The 19,712-nt window shown below is 37.7% G+C and overlaps 1 protein-coding gene across 2 annotated transcripts in view; it reads left to right on the top strand.

Annotated features, from left to right (window-relative positions):
- The window catches only part of MCMDC2 (minichromosome maintenance domain containing 2), a 41,854-nt gene extending 25,270 nt beyond the window's left edge, over positions 1-16,584 (top strand). For both annotated transcript variants that reach the window (XM_005663046.3, XM_005663044.3), the window contains 3 exons: positions 1,904-2,046; positions 6,881-6,990; positions 15,702-16,584. In XM_005663046.3, coding sequence (XP_005663103.1) covers positions 1,904-2,046; positions 6,881-6,990; positions 15,702-15,868 — 420 coding nt within the window. In that variant the 3' untranslated portion in view covers positions 15,869-16,584. The remainder of the gene's footprint in view (positions 1-1,903; positions 2,047-6,880; positions 6,991-15,701) is intronic.

Genomic DNA, 19,712 nt, shown 5'->3' with positions numbered 1-19,712 from the left:
ATGCGGCTCGGATCCTGCGTTGCTGTGGCTCTGGCGTAGGCCGGTGGCTACAGCTCCGATTCAACCCCTAGCCTGGGAACCTCCATATGCCGCGGGAGCGGCCCAAGAAATAGCAAAACGACAAAAAAAAAAAAAAAGAAAGAAAGAAACAAGGGACAGTTTAAGGGCTAAGCTCAGTCGTGCTGGCTGTAAGTATTTCAGAAATTCAGAAAGGAAGATAGTAAGGAGAATGCAAGAGGTAGGAAGACTTTAGGAGGCAGTGAGACTTCAGCCAGGCCTTAATAAAAGATAAGATTTAGATGACAGGAAGGATGGGCATTCAAATAAAAATTGGAGCAAAGACATAAAAGTAGAAATGAATATACATGGAAAACTGAGACAACTGGCCTGACTGGAGCAAAAATTACATTATGGAGTTATAGAGATTAGGCAATTCTTAAATTGTCAGCTGGAGGCCAGTGCTGGCAGGATGCCCAGCAGCTGGGAGAAGAGGGTCTTTACTGAAGGGGGATATAGGTGGTGTAACACTGTGCTCCCATAGCGTAAAGGGAGCTATCAGTGTTCTCAGTAGTGTTATTATCCAGGTCTGAAGGCCTGGAGGGAATTGTGGACTATAAGAAAAATGAAGAAGACAGGACATATCCTTATCTTTAAAAAAAATTATGTTTAGGAGTTCCCGTCGTGGCTCAGTGGTTAACCAATCTGGCTAGGAACCATGAGGTTTCGGGTTTGATCCCTGGCCTTGCTCAGTGGGTTAAGAATCCAGCATTGCCGTGAGCTGTGGTGTAGGTCACAGACTTGGTTCTGATCCCACATTACTGTGATTGTGGAGTAGGTGGCAGCTACAGCTCCAATTCGATACCTAGCCTGAAAACTTCCATAGGCTGAAGGTGTAGGTCTAAACAAACAAAAAATCAACCTTACTGATTTTTCCACTGGTTCTATGAGTTGAAACACCAAAAAACAACTGGGATGGTGAAAGTTCTGGAAATTATGTTATAGAATAAGGACTTAAGAAACTGGGAATACTCAAAGAAAAAAGTATGAAACTCAGAGAAAATAGTGATAGTCATTAAGTGAAAAATTCATTTTCTAAAGTCTTACTTAATCTTCAAGGCCACTTTCACAGCAGTTAATACAGTACCTCCCACATGGCTTGTGTTTAGTTGTGTTCTTTAAAAGGAAGGAAGGATGCAAGCAGCTCTAGGGCCTATTTGAGAAAGTTCTTAGGAAATAAACTGTGAGAGAAGTAAGGCTATTCAAAGGGAAATGAGCTTCTGAGAGAAGCTCCCTCCCACTGAAAGGCTCTGAGTGAGCCTTTATGCCACTGGAAGCAAAGACTTGATAGTCTTTCAAATACATTGCACAGAACATTTCTGTACTAAGAGGGAGGAAAAGATTATTCTGGGTAAATGTTAATATTCTTTGCTAGTATAACACTAAAATGCTCAATGACTGTGGGATGGCCCCAGATATTTAACCAATTTTGATGTTAATAAAATATGCAAACTTTATTTATTTATTCATTTATTTATTTATTTATTCTTTGTCTTTTGAGGGCCTCACCTTCAGCATATGGAGGTTCCCAGGCTAGGGGTCTAATCGGAGCTGTAGCTTCTGGCCTATGCCACAGCCACAGCAACATCAGATCTGAGCTGAGTCTGCAACCTAGGTCTGCAACCACAGCTCACTGCAGTGCCAGATCCTTAATCCACTGAGCGAGGCCAGGGATTGAGCCCTCAAGCTCATGGTTCCTAGTCAGATCCATTTCCACTGTGCCACAATGGGAACTCCCTAAAATATGCAAACTTTAAAAAATAAAATTACAGTATACTTTGGATTTTTGTAATACAGGTTATATAATAAAGTTTGAATCTCTTAAATTTTCACACTTTTAATTTAGCTGCTCGCTTTTGCAAAGGATTTGAATGTCGAGTTCAGCTTGGAGGCAGAAAGAATAATTCATGGCTATTACCTCGCAAGTCGAAGAATCAGAACAGATTCTATATGTGGATCAAAACTGTCAGCATCTGCATTAAAATATTTGTAGGTATTCAATTTAAAAACATCTTTTTTTTTTTTTTTTTTTTTGTCTTTTTAGGGCCACACCTGTGACATGTAGAAGTTCCCAGGCTTGGGTGGAATCTGAGCTACAGCTTCAGGCCTAAGCCACAGCTGCAGCAACAGGGATCCGAGTCAAGTCTGTGACCTGCATCACAGCTGACCCACTGAGCAAGGCCTGGGATGGAACAGCATCCTCAGGGATACTAGTTGGATTTGTTTCCACTGCACCACAGCTGGAACTGCCTATCATTGACTTTTAAATGATATGTTTAATTAACTGTCTCACTTGTTTCTTTGTTTGGTTGTTGATTGATTGGTTTATAATATATCTTATTCCAAAAGAATTTAAGGTATCAAGAATTTCTTCTGTTATAATATTACATCATTTGAATAATTTGTTTTCACTAAATTAATTTTTATTGGATCCCCTGTATGAGATATATCTGAGAAAAGTGCACTAATTTCAAATGCAAATGATTGTTTTGTTAATTGTCGCTGTTTACATTCTAGTTTGTAGTTGAATCTGAAAAAAAATTTTAAGTATATTGTTCCTTTTACTTTTTAAAAATATTTTAATATACTCTTGTATTATTGTTCCTTGAAAAGTTTTTTTTTTTTTTTTTTTGTCTTTTTGCTATTTCTTTGGGCCGCTCCCGCGGCATGTGGAGGTTTCCAGGCTAGGGGTCGAATCCGGAGCTGTAGCCACTGGCCTACACCAGAGCCACAGCAGCGCGGGATCCGAGCCGGGTCTGCAACCTACACCACAGCTCACGGCAACGCCAGATGGTTAACCCACTGAGCAAGGGTGGGGACTGAACCCGCAACCTCATGGTTCCTAGTCAGATTCGTTAACCACTGCGCCACGACGGGAACTCCTGAAAAGTTTTTTTAAACTAATTTTTATTATAAAAGTAAAGTGTGATGTGTGACTGGGTCACTATGCTGTATAGTAGAAATTGACAGAACACTGTAAAACAACTATAATAGAAAAAATAAAAATCATTTTAAAACTTAAAAAAAACCTAAAAAAAGTAAAGTATAGACTTAGGAAAATATAAGTCTAAAATAATGATAAAATGCCCTGCTTACTCTACTATTACTATCCTACTCCCTAGAGATAACCACTGGTAATAGCTTTTGTGTATCCTTCCAGAAAGTATCCATTTGAATACTAGCATAGGAGTTCCGTGGTGGTGCAGTGGGCTTGAGTCTCTGTGGAGGTGTGGATTTGGTTCCCAGCCTGGTGCAAGGGTTAAAGGATCTGGCGTTGCTGCAGCTGTGGCTTGAATTCATTCCCTGGCCTGGGAACTTCCCTATGCTGTGGGTGTGGCCATTAAAAAAAATAACATATACAAATGTACTTTAAATATGTGATGTGGGAGTTCCCGTCGTGGCTCAGTGGTTAACGAATCCGACTAGGAACCATGAGGTTAGAGTTCGGTCCCTGCCCTTGCTCAGTGGTTAACGATCCGGCGTTGCCGTGAGCTGTGGTGTAGGTCACAGAAGCGGTTTGGATCCTGTGTTGCTGTGACTCTGGTGTAGGCCTGTGGCTGCAGGTCTGACTGGACCCCTAGCCTGGGAACCTCCATATGCCACGGGAGCGGCCCAAGAAATAGCAAAACGACAAAATAAATAAATAAATAAATATGTGATGCGTATTAAATACATATTTTATTTGAATGGTACATATTTTAGGTGAATATTTTATTTAAACATGTAAGATATTTTTATTAATGTATAAATATATATATATATTCCTAAGGATAGATATTCTCTTTTTGCCCAAACGGAATCATGCAGGTAAGCATATCATGATATACTATCAGCCATAAAGAATTACCTCATTCTGTTTTAATAGCTGCATTACAATTTTACTGTGTTGTGATATGGCTTTACCATAATTTAAACAGTCTCCTCTTGATTGACCATTACTTCATTTGATAAAGATTAATGTATCATCTCAACCAAACTATAAAGTAGGGCCAGGGGTAAAATAACCCATTGAATAAACAAATATCTTGTTATGACTGCAATATAAAATAAAGCAAGTGAAGGACTGACTGGAAATGTCTAGTATAGGACTATAAGAGTTATATATAGTTAATTCCTCTAACTGTATATTTGTTTTCATAGAATTAAAAAATGCTAAAGATAAGCAGGGTAGAAATCAACTGTGAGGTTTTAAAATGGTAAACAGAATTGTATAATGCTTTCTATGTTCCGAAGTAATATTTAAAATACTGAAATACTCAATAGTCAAAGTTTAAAAAGTTCGAAAATCCTATTTTCTCATGTTTTTTCCTCTGGCTTAAAATGATATTTTTAATTTAAACTCACACAGCCTCAGTTTACATTTGAATATATTGATTCAAGAATAAAGCAGAGTTGGGCGTTCCCTTCGTGGCTCAGCGGTTAACAAACCCAACTAGGAACCATGAGGATGCAGGTTCTATCCCTGGCCTTTCTCAGTGGGTTAAGGATCTGGCTCTGCCATGAGCTGTGGTGTAGTTTGCAGACGTGGCTCAGATCCCATGTCGCTGTGGCTGTGGTGTAGGCCAGAAGCTACAGCTCTGATCAGACCCTAGCCTGGGAATTTCCATATGCTGCAGGTGCGGCCTTAAAGAGAAAAAAAAAAAAAAAAAAGAATAACACAGAGTTAATATGACAACTCTATTTTTTTTTCTATTTGTAGAAATAAACAATAGAGGTGGAGAAGAGTTTTACGAAATAGAAAAGTGAATTAACCACTATTCAGAAGACTCATAAACCTTGACTATTTCCCCTACTTATATAGACAGGTACCTAAAAGCACCAGCCTTGCCTTTCTAGAGAAATAGCACTGAACAATATTCTCCTCTCTTCCCAGAAAGACTGTGTACATATTCTTCCTGGTCAACATTTTTAGGAGCTTGGGTGAGGACATCAGGAACATGATAATCCAATTTGCATATTTAAAAAATCCTGGAGAGATCTTCAGAGCCTCAAATAATGATCTTAGAATAGCAAGAAGAAAATTAATAGGACAAATATAATGTCTTTAATTAGGTCCCAACCTTCCTGGTACAAGTGTGAATGCATGGGAAAAGGGCTGTGTGGCTTAATATGAAAAATTTAATTTGAGATTTTATTCTTTTTATGTTTAATATGAGTAAGCAATGTAATATGGCTGTAAATAATATTGTGATTTGGGATTGTATTAATAGAATGCAGTATCAAGAGTTAAGAAAAAGCTAATTCTGTCTCACCTCTACTCTGCTAATCAAATCACAACTCTAGTACTATACTAAAAAGAAATCTTTTTTTTTTTTCTTTTTACTGCTACACCTGTGGAATATGGAAGTTCCCAAACTAGGGGTCCAATCAGAGCTGCAGCTGCAAGCTTACAGCCGCAACAACACCAGATTCAAACCACACCTGTGATCCACACTGCAACTTGTGGCAATGCTGGATCCTTAACCTGCTAAGCGAGGTCAGGGATGGAACCTGCATCTTCACGAATACTATGTTGGGTTCTTAACCCACTGTGCCACAATGGGAACTCCCTAAAAAGAAATCTTAACCAAATCTGGTCACAGGGAGAGTGACCTGGATGATAAGGGGCCTGAAAATTATGTCACATGACATATTAAAAGAAGTAGGAATATTTATCTTGGAGAAGATAAAGCATGAAGCAACTAGAAAAGTTGTCTTTGAATATTTGAAGAGCTGTCACATTTAAGAAGTATTAAACTTGTTTTGTAATCCAGAAGACAAAATAAGACCAGTGTTTATAAACTGCAGTGAAACCAAAAGCTTATATAATCTTTGTAGGTGAGTACCAAAATTTTCAAATGCCTTATTTGAAATCACAACCTTATGAATTTTATTATTATCCCTATTTTACAGCAAAGCTTTTTAAAAAAAAATCTCAGAAATTAAGTAATTCATACAAACTCACACAGCTAGTAAATTCTAGAGACATAGCTCACATTTTCTGATCCCCACATTCAGGAATCATTCAAGTACATTAAAGCTAGTTTAAAAGTAAAAAATAAAGGAATGGATTGCCTTATGATTCCTTGTGAATCTTAGGGGAAGTTCAGAAGAGACAGTAATGAGTAGCCTGAAATGTTGTAGAGAAAATTCAATTGTGTGATGGGAAGTTGAACTTTGCTCTCTAAGGTCTCTTCCAACATTGAAATTTCAAGATTCTGTGAAAACACCAACAATGTGTCTATAAGAGATATTTAGTTAGGTAAATTTTCCCAATTGTGTATTTATTTATTTAGTATATATATATATATTTTTAGGACTGCATACACAGCTGATGGAAATTCTCAGTCTGGGGGTTGAATTGGAGTTACAGCTGCCAGCCTACACCACAGCCACAGCAATGCCAGAACCCACCTGCGTCTGCGACCTACACCACAGCTCACAGCAATACCATGATTCTTAACCCACTGAGCAAGGCCAGGGATTGAACCCACATCCTCATGGATCCTAATTGGGTTCGTTAACCAATGAGCCACAAGGGGAACTTCCCCAATAGTGTATTTAATTGAACAGAACTTGGAAGGGCATGTAGAATAGTAAAGAAAAGCAAGGTTAGAAACCAATTCTTTGATAATAAGTCAGGGTACTTCCTTGTTCTGGAATAGTCTGTTTAATTTGGTAGGAAAACATGTTTTGAAAATAAACCAAAATTCAAAAAAAATTAAAATGCGCTTATCTTTAAGGTTTGGCTTATATTTACACATATCTTGTTTTTTTCCTGTCAAAATATATATTATCTTTATAATATCAACGTATTTTGATTGGCATCAATTTTCTTTTTTAGAGTTTCCCTTTCTGAAGCCCATGCTCGACTGAACTTAAGGAATAAAGTGCTTAAAGAAGATGTACTAATTGCAGCCTTATTATTTGAAACATCTCTCACATTGAAATATGGTAATTTATTAAGTTATTGATCACTACAAATAATCATATTTAAACTTAGATATTTTTAGTTCATTAAATTAAGATTACATATAGTTTAAATTTTATTTTAAAGAAAAATAAATTTCCACCAAGGAAGGTCTATTTGAATTTGAACATTTACAAATTGCTTATAGGTAGTATCATCATTTGATGTTAAGTTCCTAATTGTGCATAATTGTTTCTATGCTTGAACTATTGCATTGCTTAGAGAATTCCAGGGAGGGGGAAGTACATAATATGACACATGAAATGACTTCAGATTTATCTTTCTTTGAAAATAGCATGCAATATTTAATTATCAAGCCATCCCTTACACTGGAGTTAGGCACATAGCCCAAGAAAATGTGATCATCTTGCATTACCACCTTCTCTGGATTGCTAGTTATAATACTGTGACTAAAAAACATTTAATTATTCGAAATGAAGGGAGCAAAAAAAACGAAGGTTTTGCTAATAAAAACATAAAAGGAGCCTTAAAGGTAAAAGAGAATTATTCTCACCAAGTTCTTTCTGAATTATATGAGACGTTAATTTTGATGAGCTATACCATCCTTCAAACCAAGCTTTGGTTCTGTTAATCTAAAACAATAAAACAGTCAGTTATTTTACCAGCAAAATGGGTTTATTTGGGAGCAGGAAAGAATTGCAATTCAGGACATCACGACTATGGTAAACCACATGCAAGTCTGGTAAAGAAGAAACTTCTATAGAGAAGTGGAAGTTGGGAGGACTGTTTTAACAGAAAGTCCTTTGGAGGAAACAGAGTTCCAGGTAGCGTGGCTTTTCATTGGCTTCACTGTGACAGTCTCTGGCAGAGCTGTTGCCAGGCAAGGAGCAAATCTTTCTTCCTCTTGAGGGTGGTAGTTAAAGCAGTATCGCTTCCTGCTGGATTTGCAGGGTTTGTCTATTCCTTTTAGGATCTACACTGATGTTAAGCTGCGCAAGAGTAAGAGCTCCCCCTTTGGGCCTCTGCGCTTCATTTTAGTGAGATTTTCCTTTTTAATTTTCATTTCCAACCCAGAGAGGCTGTGTATTAACACTGACTTTTCTGTGTATGTATGTTTAGTATTTAAGTTTGATTTATATTGTAATAACTTTTCACAGAGATCCATTAAAGCATTGAGCATTAGGACTTTGTTCTATAATTATCTAAATCAAGAATTCTTAACCTTGAGTGTTAGGGGCTTGTGAATCCCCAAATTATATGTAAATTTGTATATGTATTTTTGCTTAGGGAGATGAATTATCAGTTGTTTTTTTTTTTGTTTTGTCTGTTTTGTCTTTTGCCTTTTCTAGGGCCGCTTCCACGCCATATGGAGATTCCCAGGCTAGGGGTCTAATCGGAGCTGTAGTCACTGGCCTACGCCAGAGCCACAGCAATGAAAGATCTGAGCCGAGTCTGCAATCTACAGCACAGCTCACGGCAACACCAGATCCTTAACCCACTGAGGAAGGCCAGGGATCGAACCTGCAACCTCATGGTTCCTAGTCGGATCCGTTAACCACTGCACCATGACAGGAACTCCAAGTTTATTTTTTAAAAATTGTTTAATTTAGGGAGTTCCCTTCATGGCTCAGTGGTTAACGAATGCGGCCTTACTCTATGGGTTAACAATCTGGCGTTGCTGTGAGCTGTGGTGTAGGTTGCAGACGTGGCTAGGATCCCACGTAGCTGTGGCTGGTATATGTAGGCCGGCAGCTGTAGCTCTGATTCAATCCCCAGCCTGGGAACTTCCATATGCCATGGATGTGGCCCTAAAAAGCAAAAAAAAAGAAAAAAGGAAAAAAATGTGTTTACTTTAAAAAAAATTTTTTGGAATATAGTTAACTTAAGAAGTTCTGTTAATTTCAGGCATCCAGCAAAGTATATCAGTTATATGTGTACATATATCCTTTCCTTTTCACTTTCTTTTCCCATGTAGGTTACCACATAGTACTGAGTAAATATCCCTGTGCTATACATTAGGTCCCCATTACCTGTCTATTTTAGATATAATAGTGTGTATGTATCAATCCCAACCCTGCTCTTTATCCCTCCCCCTCCATGTTTTCCTTTTGGTAAACAGAAGTTTGGTTTCAAAATCTTTGAATCTGTTTCTTTTAAGTTCTATTGTATCATTTCTATTAGATGCTACATATTACTGATCTCATATAATAATTGTCTTTCTCTGTCTGACTTCACTTAGTATAATAATCTCTAGGTCTATCCATGTTGCTGCAAATGGTGTTATTTCATGCCTTTTATGGCTGAGTAATATTCCATTGTACATATTTATCACATCTTTATTCAGTCCTCTGTTGATGGACATTTTGGTTGCTTCTGCGTCTTGGCTATTTTGTGAATAGTGCTAAAATGAACATGGAGGTGCACATATATTTTCGAATTATGGTTTTCTCTGGATATGTGCCCAGGAGTGTGTTTGCTAGATCATATGGTAGCTCTATATTTAGTTTTTAAAGGAACCTCCATACTGTTCTCCACGGCAGTTGTACCACCTTACATTCCCACTAACAGTGTAATAGGGTTCCCCTTTTTCCACACTCTCTCCAGAGTTTATTGTTTGTAGACTTTTTGATGGTGGCCATTCTAACTGGTGTGAAGTGATACCTCGTAGTTTTGATTTGCATTTCTCTAATAACTAGTGATGTTGACCATCTCTTCATGTGCTTTTTGGCTCTCTGTCTTCTTTGGAGAAATGTCCGTTTAAATCTTCTGACCATTTCTTTATTGGGTTGCTCTTTCTTTGGTGTAAAGCTGTATGAGATGTTTGTATATTTGGGAGATTAAGCCCTTGTTGGTTGCTTCGTTTGCAGAGATTTTTTCCCATTCTGTGGGTTATCTTTATGTTGTTAAAGATTTCCTTTGCTTTGCAAAAACCTTTAAGTTTAATTAGGTCACATTTAAAAATTTTTGTTTTTATTTTCATTACTCTAGGAGATGAATTAAAAAAGATATTGCTGTGATTTAGGAGATGAATTAGAAGCTTTATGAAGTATGTCTTAGAAGTTCATGACCCCTAGAAAGTTAATTATCATCCTGAATTAGTTTTATTTACCAAAAGAGAAAGACACTGGTTCCCAACCAATAATAAATATGAAGGAGAATATGTATTTTTGTTTTGAATTTGCTTTATATTTACATTCTTCTCTTATTCTATATTTTAAAATATACCTGATAAAATCTGACACATTATTTTATGTATCATGAAGAAAAAAATGCTGTCAATTTTACTATAACATGCCATTACCAGCAAAACTGTTAAGACACAACTAGATTTCAGTAAGAAGACAAAAATGTGTGACTTTGAGTTTAGAAACTCTGGTTTTATAATATTAAGGACTCCTGTGACTGAATATGGCTATTTTCACTTGATAACTATTTTGTCAAGACTTTCTTAAAGTATTTAAGAAAGGATTTGTTGACGGAAATAAAACTATGTGAAGTTTTTTTCACCTTTAGTTACTTTTTGTTTTCATAATGAGTTTCAGTTAAGTATATTCTTTTTTAAGCCTTAAGCAAAACAATGCTAAGAGCTCCTTAAATGTTACTTTAATCATAGCAGGAAACTAATACCTACTCGGGGACATTTTTATTGGTTGCAGAAATCAATAGTTGTCCTTATAAATTAGATTTATTTTATTTTATTTTATTTTTTTTGTCTTTTGTTGTTGTTGTTGCTATTTCTTGGGCCGCTCCCGCAGCTTATGGAGGTTCCCAGGCTAGGGGTCGAATTGGAGCTGTAGCCACAGGCCTACGCCAGAGCCACAGCAACGCAGGATCCGAGCCGCGTCTGCAACCTACACCACAGCTCACGGCAACGCCAGATGGTTAACCCACTGAGCAAGGGCAGGCACCGAACCCGCAACCTCATGGTTCCTAGTCGGATTCGTTAACCACTGCGCCACGACGGGAACTCCTATAAATTAGATTTAGAAGGTAGGGCAATGGAAAGAGGGAAGAATTAAGGAAAACTTCCAGGTTTCTGCCTCGAGCAACTGAGTGGATCATGGTGCTGGGAAGAAAGAAAAAAAGGGGAGTGAGAATCAAATTATAGACATAAATTTGAGGCATCCTATAGAGATACCAATAGATAGATGTAATAATGTGGGGTTTAGAAGAGAGTTCTAACCTAGAATTATAATCAGGAATTAGGAATCATCAGCACAGAGATGGTTCTTAAAGCCCTGGAATAGGTAAAATCACTGAGAGAGAGGCTACACAGAGAACCCCAGGACTTTCTTTGAAGAATTCCAATATTTATAAATGGAGTTGAGGAAGAACTGACAAAGGAGACTGAGAGGCAGTGGTATTACAGAAGCCAAGAGAGAGAGTGTTTTAAGAAAGGAGTGGAGTGGTCAACTATATCATGTGCTGAGAGTTTGAATAAGATTAGATTTGGCAATCTAGAGTGTATAGAAATCAGGATTAGAACTATTTCAGTGGAGTGGGGATTTGGGTGGGATAGAACTTGAAGATATGGAGGTGGCAGACGTAGACTGTTTTGAGATATTTGTGAAAATGAGAAAGGAAATAGGGTATTGGCTGGAGAAGGATGTGTGGTCTAGGAAGAGTTTTTTCTTTTTTAATATAGAAGATAATAGATCATATGATGTGTAGTAGAAAGTAAGCTAATGATACCACAGAAAGAGGGAAAGATCAAAGGTATTAAAGTCCTTAAAAAGGTGAGAGGGGATGGGATCCAGAGAACATGTGAGGGTAAATGCCTCTAATAGAAGAATCACTTCAGGAGTTCACATTGTGGCTTGGTGGGTTAAGAATTCAACATAGAATCTGTGAGGATGTGGGTTTGATCCCAGGCCTTGCTCAGTGAGTTAAGGATCAGGCGTTGACATGAGCTGCAGTATAGGCCACAGCTGTGGCTCAGAACCAGTGTTGCTGTGGCTAAAGTGTAGGCTGGCAGCTGTAGTTCTGATTTGACCCCTAGCCCACCATATGCCGCCAAAGGAGAAAAAAAAAGAATCACTTCATTTTATAGGAGGGAAAACAATGGATATGGAATCAAGTCATGTAGGTCTGGTCTTATATTTACACAAGTTCATCAGCTAAAAACAAAAGGTCTGAAGAGAGAATATGGGAATATAATAGTCATTGTGGGAGAAAAGAAAAGCAACTGTGTTAGAGAAACTCGGCAGGGTTGTCAGGCAGTGCAACTACCCATTTTAGGTTTCTGTGATTCATTTAAAGTGAAACCAAGAAATGCCAGTTGTGTGTTTTTTTTGCCCAGCAGCCTGAATGCCAGCACAAAGTAAATGGCTGGGTTCAAGCAGAGCTGAGGTTTTGCTAGATGAGTATATTATGGCAGAGTGTTGCAGAGCGACAAGGGTGTGGGGAGACTGCAAGGGAGAGACTTTTTTTAACTTTTTTTAGTTTTTCATTGAAGTATAGTTGACTTATAATGCTGTGTTAATTTCCACTGTACAGCAAAGTGATTCAGTTATACATATATGCATTCTTTTTCATATTCTTTTCCATCATGGTTTATCTAAGGCTATTGAATATAGTTCCCTGTGCTATATGGTAGGACCTTGTGGTTTATCCTTTCCATGTGTAACAGTTTGAACCTACAGAGGGAGGGACTCTTAAATTGGCTAAGAGAGGGAAGTGAATTGAAGGAAGCCAACTGGTGGTCTCTGAGAGAGAAGACCTGAAAGCATAGAAGGTAGGGTAGGGAAGTGGGACATTTAAACTCACGGCTTTGAAGTAAGTTTCTGGAGATACTCAGATTCCTTAGACTTTGGGAATGTGTGGTTGAGGCGGAGGGAAAGGTCGGGACAGTTGGAGTTTGGGAGTTAAATGGTCACTCACATGGAAATCGCTGAATGACAGGTCTTAGGGCAGAGAGGGAGATTGTGAACCGAGTGCTGAGGGCAGGTTGATGACTTCATTGTAGAAGAGGAAAGGGTGATAAAGCCCAAGAGGCACTGAACATCAGGAGGAAATTTTTTTTTTTTCTGCCCACACCATGGCACTTGGAAGTTCCCAGGCCGGGGATCAAACCCCTGCCACAGCAGTGACAATGCCTGATCCTTAACCTACTGAGCCACCAGGGACCTCTGTAAAGATTTTTAACTAAAGGAAAGAATGGTCTGGAAGCTGCAAAGCGGCATCAAGTTAGGCACTGACTTTTTCTTCGTATGTGGGGCATTTGAGAATAAAGATCTTCACTTTAGAGAGCCACAAGGGAAGCAGTGTTATCAAAGGACAGCAAGGTTTCAGGTAAGGTAGAGCTGTCAAGGGAGCAGTCACAGAAGGCTGAGGCCACTTAAGTGTTTGCTGATGACAGGCAGCTCTAGGAAGGCAGGCTCTGTCTCTAGCAGCTGTACTCCCAGCCAGTAACTTTCGTTACTTATTCAATGAAACAATCAGCGAAACAATTTAAGAGCTTAACTTCTGCAATATTAGTCCAAGGTTCTGTTTTGTTTTGCTTTCTGTAACTGTGGTAAAATATACATAAAATTTACCATCGTAACCATTTTTAAGTGTACAGGGTTGTGGTGTTGGAGAGATTCACATTGTTGCCACCACTCAACTCTGTCACCTTTTTGTTTTCCCAAACTGAAAATCCATATTCGTTAAACAATAACCCTCTAATTCCCCTTCCCTCAACTCCTGGCAGCCACTATTCTACTTTCTACCTCTATGAATTTGACTTCTCTAGGTACCCCATGTAAGTGGTATCATATATTTGTCCTGTTTTGTCTGGCTTTTTTCACTTAGCATGATGTCCTCAAGGTTCATCAATATTGTAAGCATGCATTAGAATTTTCTTCCTAAAATTGAATAATATTCCATTGTCTCTGTGTGTGTGTGTGTGTGTATATATATATATATACATACCACATTTTACACCATATATACATTATTCACCCATCAGTGGACACTGAAGTTGTGAATAATGCTGCTAATGAACATGAGTGTGCAAATATATCTTTGAGACCTTACTTTCAATTCTTTTGGGCATATACCTAGAAGCCAAATTGCAGAATCTGTAATTCTGTTTTAATTTTTCTGATGAATGGCCATATTTTTTTCTGTAGGGGTTGTACCATTTTATATTTCCACCAACTGTGCACAAGGGTTCCAATTTCTCCACATCCTTGCCAACACTTATTTTCTTCTGTTTTGTTTAGTTTTTGAGAGTAGTCATACTTATGGGTGTGAAGTACTATCTAGTGGTTTTCATTTGCATTTTTTTCTAATGGTTAATGATGTTGAGCATCTTTTCATGTGCTTATTGGCAATTTATATATCTTTGTGGAGAAATGTCTATTCAAGTCTTTTGCCCATTTAAAAATGAGGTATTTTCTTGGAGTTATAGCCCCACTATCTGATACATGATTTGCAAATATTTTCTCCCATTCCATGGGTTGTCTTTTCACTCTGTTGATTGTAACTCTTGATGCCAAAAGTTTTTAATTTTGATGTGGTCTGTTTTATCTATTTTCTTTCATTGCCTGTGCTTTTGGTGTTATACCATAGGAATCATTGCCAAATTCAGTGTCATGAAGCATTTCCCCAATGTGTTTTTCTAAGACTTTTATAGTTTTAGTTCTACATATAGGTCTTTGATTCACTGAGTTAACTTTTGCTTATGATGAAAGGTAAGGAACCAACTTCATTCTTTTGCATGTGAATATCATTTTCAGAGCACTATTTTTTTTGAAAGACTGTTCTTTCTCCATTGAATTGTCTTGACACCCTTGTCAAAAATCATTTAACCAGGAGTTCCTGTTGTGGCACAACGGAAATGAATCCGATTAGTAACCATGGGGTTGCAGGTTCGATCCCTGGCCTCACTCAGTGGGTTAACCATCTGGCATTGCTGTGAGCTGTGATGTAGGTTGCAGATGTGGCTCGGATCCTGCGTTGCTGTGGCTGTGGCTGAGGCTGGCAGCTGAAGCTCTGATTAGACCCCTAGCCTGGGAACCTCCCTATGTCATGGGTGTGGCCTTAAAAAAAAAAAAAAAAAAAAACAACAAAAATCATTTAACCATATAGGTGAGGCAATTTCCAGGCTCTCAGTTCTATTCCATAGATTTATCTTTATCAAATAAAGCTTATTGTGTCTTTACTTTCCAATACCTTATCTCTTTACTTCTTCCACCTCCTTACTTCACATGACTATTTCAATAGCTGACAAATTTCTATAGTTTTCAAACTTGAAAATGTAAACATCAACATATATTTTTTCCATTGGCCATAGTACGTTTGTGGATTTACTGAACCTGTTTCCTTGTTCTCAAATTTTTTTAAAAATAATGGTTATTAAGGAGTCCCCATCATGGCACGGCGGAAACGAATCCGACTAGGAATCATGAGGTTGCAGGTTTGATTCCTGGCCTTGTTCAGGGGGTTAACGATCCTTCATTGCGGTGAGCTGTGGTGTAGGTCTCAGATGAGGCTCAGATCTGGTGTTGCTGTGGCTTTGGTGGAAGCTGGCAGTGACAGCTCCTATTAGACCCCTAGCCTGGGAACAAGATGGCCGCAAGTACGGCCCTCAAAAGACAAAAAATTAAAAAAATAAAATGAAATAATGGTTATTGAAACACTCTGTTCGATCAGAAATTAATTTTAAAATTTTCACTATTTTATGGAAAGCATATTTTATATTTAGCAGTTTTAAGTATTTCTCATTTGTACTTTTTCCTTCTTCATTTAGGGGCCACTGTATTTTGTGTTGCTCCAAATGCAGTATTTCCATTTGAACTATATGATGAAGAATATCTAGAACAAAGGGATATCTATCTGACTCAGTGTCAACAACAACTCCAACAGTTTATTGCCACATATGGACCTGGGACAGCTGTTTTTGCTAGTGATGAATAAGCAATCTGAGGAAAAGTTTTTTCTTCATTTCTATTTAAGCAGTGGAAAAATGTGTGGGTGATTTTGAAGTAATGCTTCAGATAATCTTGTGTATAGGTGTACTTTAGAATGCCATCTTACAAATATAAAATATAGTTCCTTCAAATTAATTGCTAATAGACACTAATCCAAATCTCAAAGCCAACAGCAGAAATTTAAAATTTGGAAGAATCCTTGGGAGTACCCTTGTGGTTCAGTGGGTTAAGGATCTGGCTTTGACACTGCTGTGGCTCAGGTTGCTGCTGTAGCACAGGGTTTGATCCTTGGCTGGGCAACTTCAGCATGTTGTGGGTATGGCCAAAAAAAATTTAGGGGAATCGTATTTTAAAAAAAACCTGGATAGCCCAGTATATCAGTGGTCCACAGATAAAAATATAAAGATTATTGAAAGTAAGCAATGTAAAAAATGGTTGATTTGTGTAGTTCCCTCTATTTGTCACAAGATGGCAATAATACATTAAATATTTACCTATAGTATTTTTAGAAGAAACTTTTTAAAATTTTTAATTAAAAATTTTCCAGCTTTAGAGGTACAATTGAAATATAATATTGTGTAAATTTAAGGTATATAATGTGTTTTTATACACTTATGTATTTCAAACTGATTACCACCATACTTGCATCAGGTCATATAATTGCTATTTCTTTGGTGAGAGTATTTAGATCTATACTTATTTTTTTTTTTTTTTTTTTTTTTTTTTTTGGTCTTTTTTGTCTTTTTGTCTGTTGTTGTTGTTGTTGCTGTTGTTGCTATTTCTTGGGCCGCTCCCGCGGCATATGGAGGTTCCCAGGCTAGGGGTTGAATCGGAGCTGTAGCCACCGGCCTACGCCAGAGCCACAGCAACGCGGGATCCGAGCCGCGTCTGCGACCTACACCACAGCTCACGGCAACGCCGGATCGTTAACCCACTGAGCAAGGGCAGGGACCGAACCCGCAACCTCATGGTTCCTAGTCGGATTCGTTAACCACTGCGCCACGACGGGAACTCCTATACTTATTTTTTTTTAGATTCTTTTTTCATTAAAGTATTGTTGATTTGCAATGTGCCAATTTCTGCTGTACAGCAAAGTGACCCCGTAATTCATATATATACATATATATACATTCCCTTTCTACAAGTATTTAAGACCATTTTTTTCTTACATTTGCAAACATGACAAATTTATGAGTAAATAACAGCATTTATATAACCAGAAGCCTTCAATTTAAGGACTTTTCATGCTTTGCTATATATTGACACGTCCATTGTATTGTTTTAAAAGCCTTAATTATGGGATCAGGAAAAGCCTTGGAATTTTTCCATTTTTAAACCAGGTTATATGAAAAAAGTAATTTACATTGTATTAAGGAGCTGTAATTGGCTCTTTAAACCTAACTAGTTACAAGAAAGGTACTGAAAGGCAAAGAAACCAAATTGCAAACCTTGTCATTTTTGTTTTCTGGGGTTTTTTTTTTTCATGTGTCTTTTTGTTGTTGTTGTTGTTGTTGTTGTTGTTGCTATTTCTTGGGCCGCTCCCGCGGCATATGGAGGTTCCCAGGCTAGGGGTCAAATCGGAGCTGTAGCCACCAGCCTACGCCAGAGCCACAGCAACGCGGGATCCGAGCCGCGTCTGCAACCTACACCACAGCTCGCGGCAACGCCAGATCGTTAACCCACTGAGCAACGGCAGGGACCGAACCCGCAACCTCATGGTTCCTAGTCGGATTCGTTAACCACTGCGCCACTACGGGAACTCCTGGGGTTTTTTTTTTTTTTTTTTTTTTTTTTTTTGGCTGCACCTGTGGCACACTGTTTCTGGGCTTCTAACTGAAACTACACCATAGCAGTAACCCAGACTGTTGCAGTGATGACAGTTACCTAACCCTCCACACCAGAAGGGAACTCCCTGGCCTTCATTTCTGGAGGGAAAATATCTGCTCTGAAAAGGTAGGGTCACCATGAGAAAATATACTTATTTATAAAACCCCCAAATCCCTGTTTTCACTTTTAAAAGTTTTAAGACAGTTCTACTCACTAAAAGGTTAATGTCATAAAATTGCCGCCTTATTAACCAAGATACTACTCAGTTTTTGTAGAAAATGGTACTTCATGGAGCTTAACCATAAAGGTAGACAGCTCTCACTCGACACAGGACTTTGACAGATGATTTACTATTTTATTTCCTAGCCATCAACAGTATTTATTGCATATCTACTAATGCCAGAGACCATATACACTGTTGTTTTCAAAAGGCAAATCTGTTTTTTAAAAAAATTATGTATTACAAATTGTAGACTTTATTTTGTGGCTTCTTACAGATTTGCTTTCTGTTCTCTGTAGGATGAAGGCAAAACACATTTTATCAAACTGGGATCCATAAAATGGCCTCCATTTTACAATTGTGAAGTGTCAGATTCTGTTGATCAAACAAGAGAACAGTGAGGGTGGAATGATTTCAAAAGTTGCTTCTGATGGGATGTGATCATAGAGATACTGCTATACACTTTATACTGTTTGACTTACCATATTGAAATTATAACCCCGATAAAAGCGAAGAATTTGTGTACTATGGGACTCAACAGGGGAAAAGTTAAGATTTAGCTAAATTTAAATCTTCACCTGGGTAGGATTTCAGTTGTTTTCAAACTCTTATAAATTTGAAGTTTGTAACCCCTGAACAGACTGTCCAGTCACTACTCGTCTTAATCTAGCATATTATTACCTGAACCAGGATTAGAACTTTTTTCTTCACAAATGTAAAAGCAAACCAAGAATAAAATTAAAAAATCTGTAGGTCACAGGTGAAAGCTTTACTTGTAAGGGGCAATTTATTAAGGAATTTTGGAAATCTAAACTAGTTAAAATCTGAACACCAGTTCGAACTGCATGGGTCCACAGAAAGGGAGGAGTTTTTTTTTTTTTTTTCCCAGTACATACTACAGCATACAATTTGCAGCTGATTGAATCAGAGGATGTGGAACCTTGGATACAAAGGGCAGATGGTAAGGCTATACCTGGATTTTTTACTTCAATGAGAGTTTGTGCCTCCTTGTAGTTAATGAGTCAACTGTGCTTGTTTCCCAGTTATCAAGGCAGGTTCTGAAGGGGAGACCCTAGTATGCAATTATCTAGTATCTAGTGATTAGGATCTCTCTAGAAATCCCCTAAAGCAAGAAAGCGTATGAGAACTGGATGTACTAAAAATGTCTCCCCAGCTACCTCCCACCTGCCACTTCAGAGAGAATCACTATCCACAGAGGAGCTAGTTATTGACAAGAATACATTATCCCTAAGGTATGTTAAAAACAAGCCTGACTAGAAACTATGAAAATGAAGCTCTTTAAAGACTTTATATACTTTAAAGATAACAGACTTTATTGTCCCGCAATTAATAATTTGAATTTGTATTTTTCTACAGAATTTATTGTGAGATGATCAATGTTAAATAAAATTATTAATTTTTCATCATTTGCTTCATGTCTTCTTGACCAGTTCATTTTTCCTTCCGAAATGCTGTATGCCACATCTCTGGAAAAAAAAAAATCAGAAACAGTAAAAATCATTCCATTCTCAAAACAGAGAAAATCATACAGCTGACTCACAAAGGCATTTTTAAAAGGAAATGGCCCCAGCCCTTTGGAGTTTTATCAGATAGTTTCAAGTTATCAATAAATTTGGTTATTTGACAAATCTTATTTACTTACTTGAGGCAATGAAGTATTTCTACACTAATGCTAAGGACTTGAACATTCACCTGCAGGTACCTGTATGTTGAAAAGAACATTTCACCTATTTTAATAAGAACTGCATTATATTTAAGTAAT

The sequence above is a fragment of the Sus scrofa genome, chromosome 4 (genome assembly GCF_000003025.6).
Source record: "Sus scrofa isolate TJ Tabasco breed Duroc chromosome 4, Sscrofa11.1, whole genome shotgun sequence".
Classification (NCBI taxonomy): Eukaryota; Metazoa; Chordata; class Mammalia; order Artiodactyla; family Suidae; genus Sus; species Sus scrofa.
The sequence above is the reverse complement of the archived record's forward strand: the minus strand, read 5'-3'. Positions and strand labels throughout refer to the sequence as shown.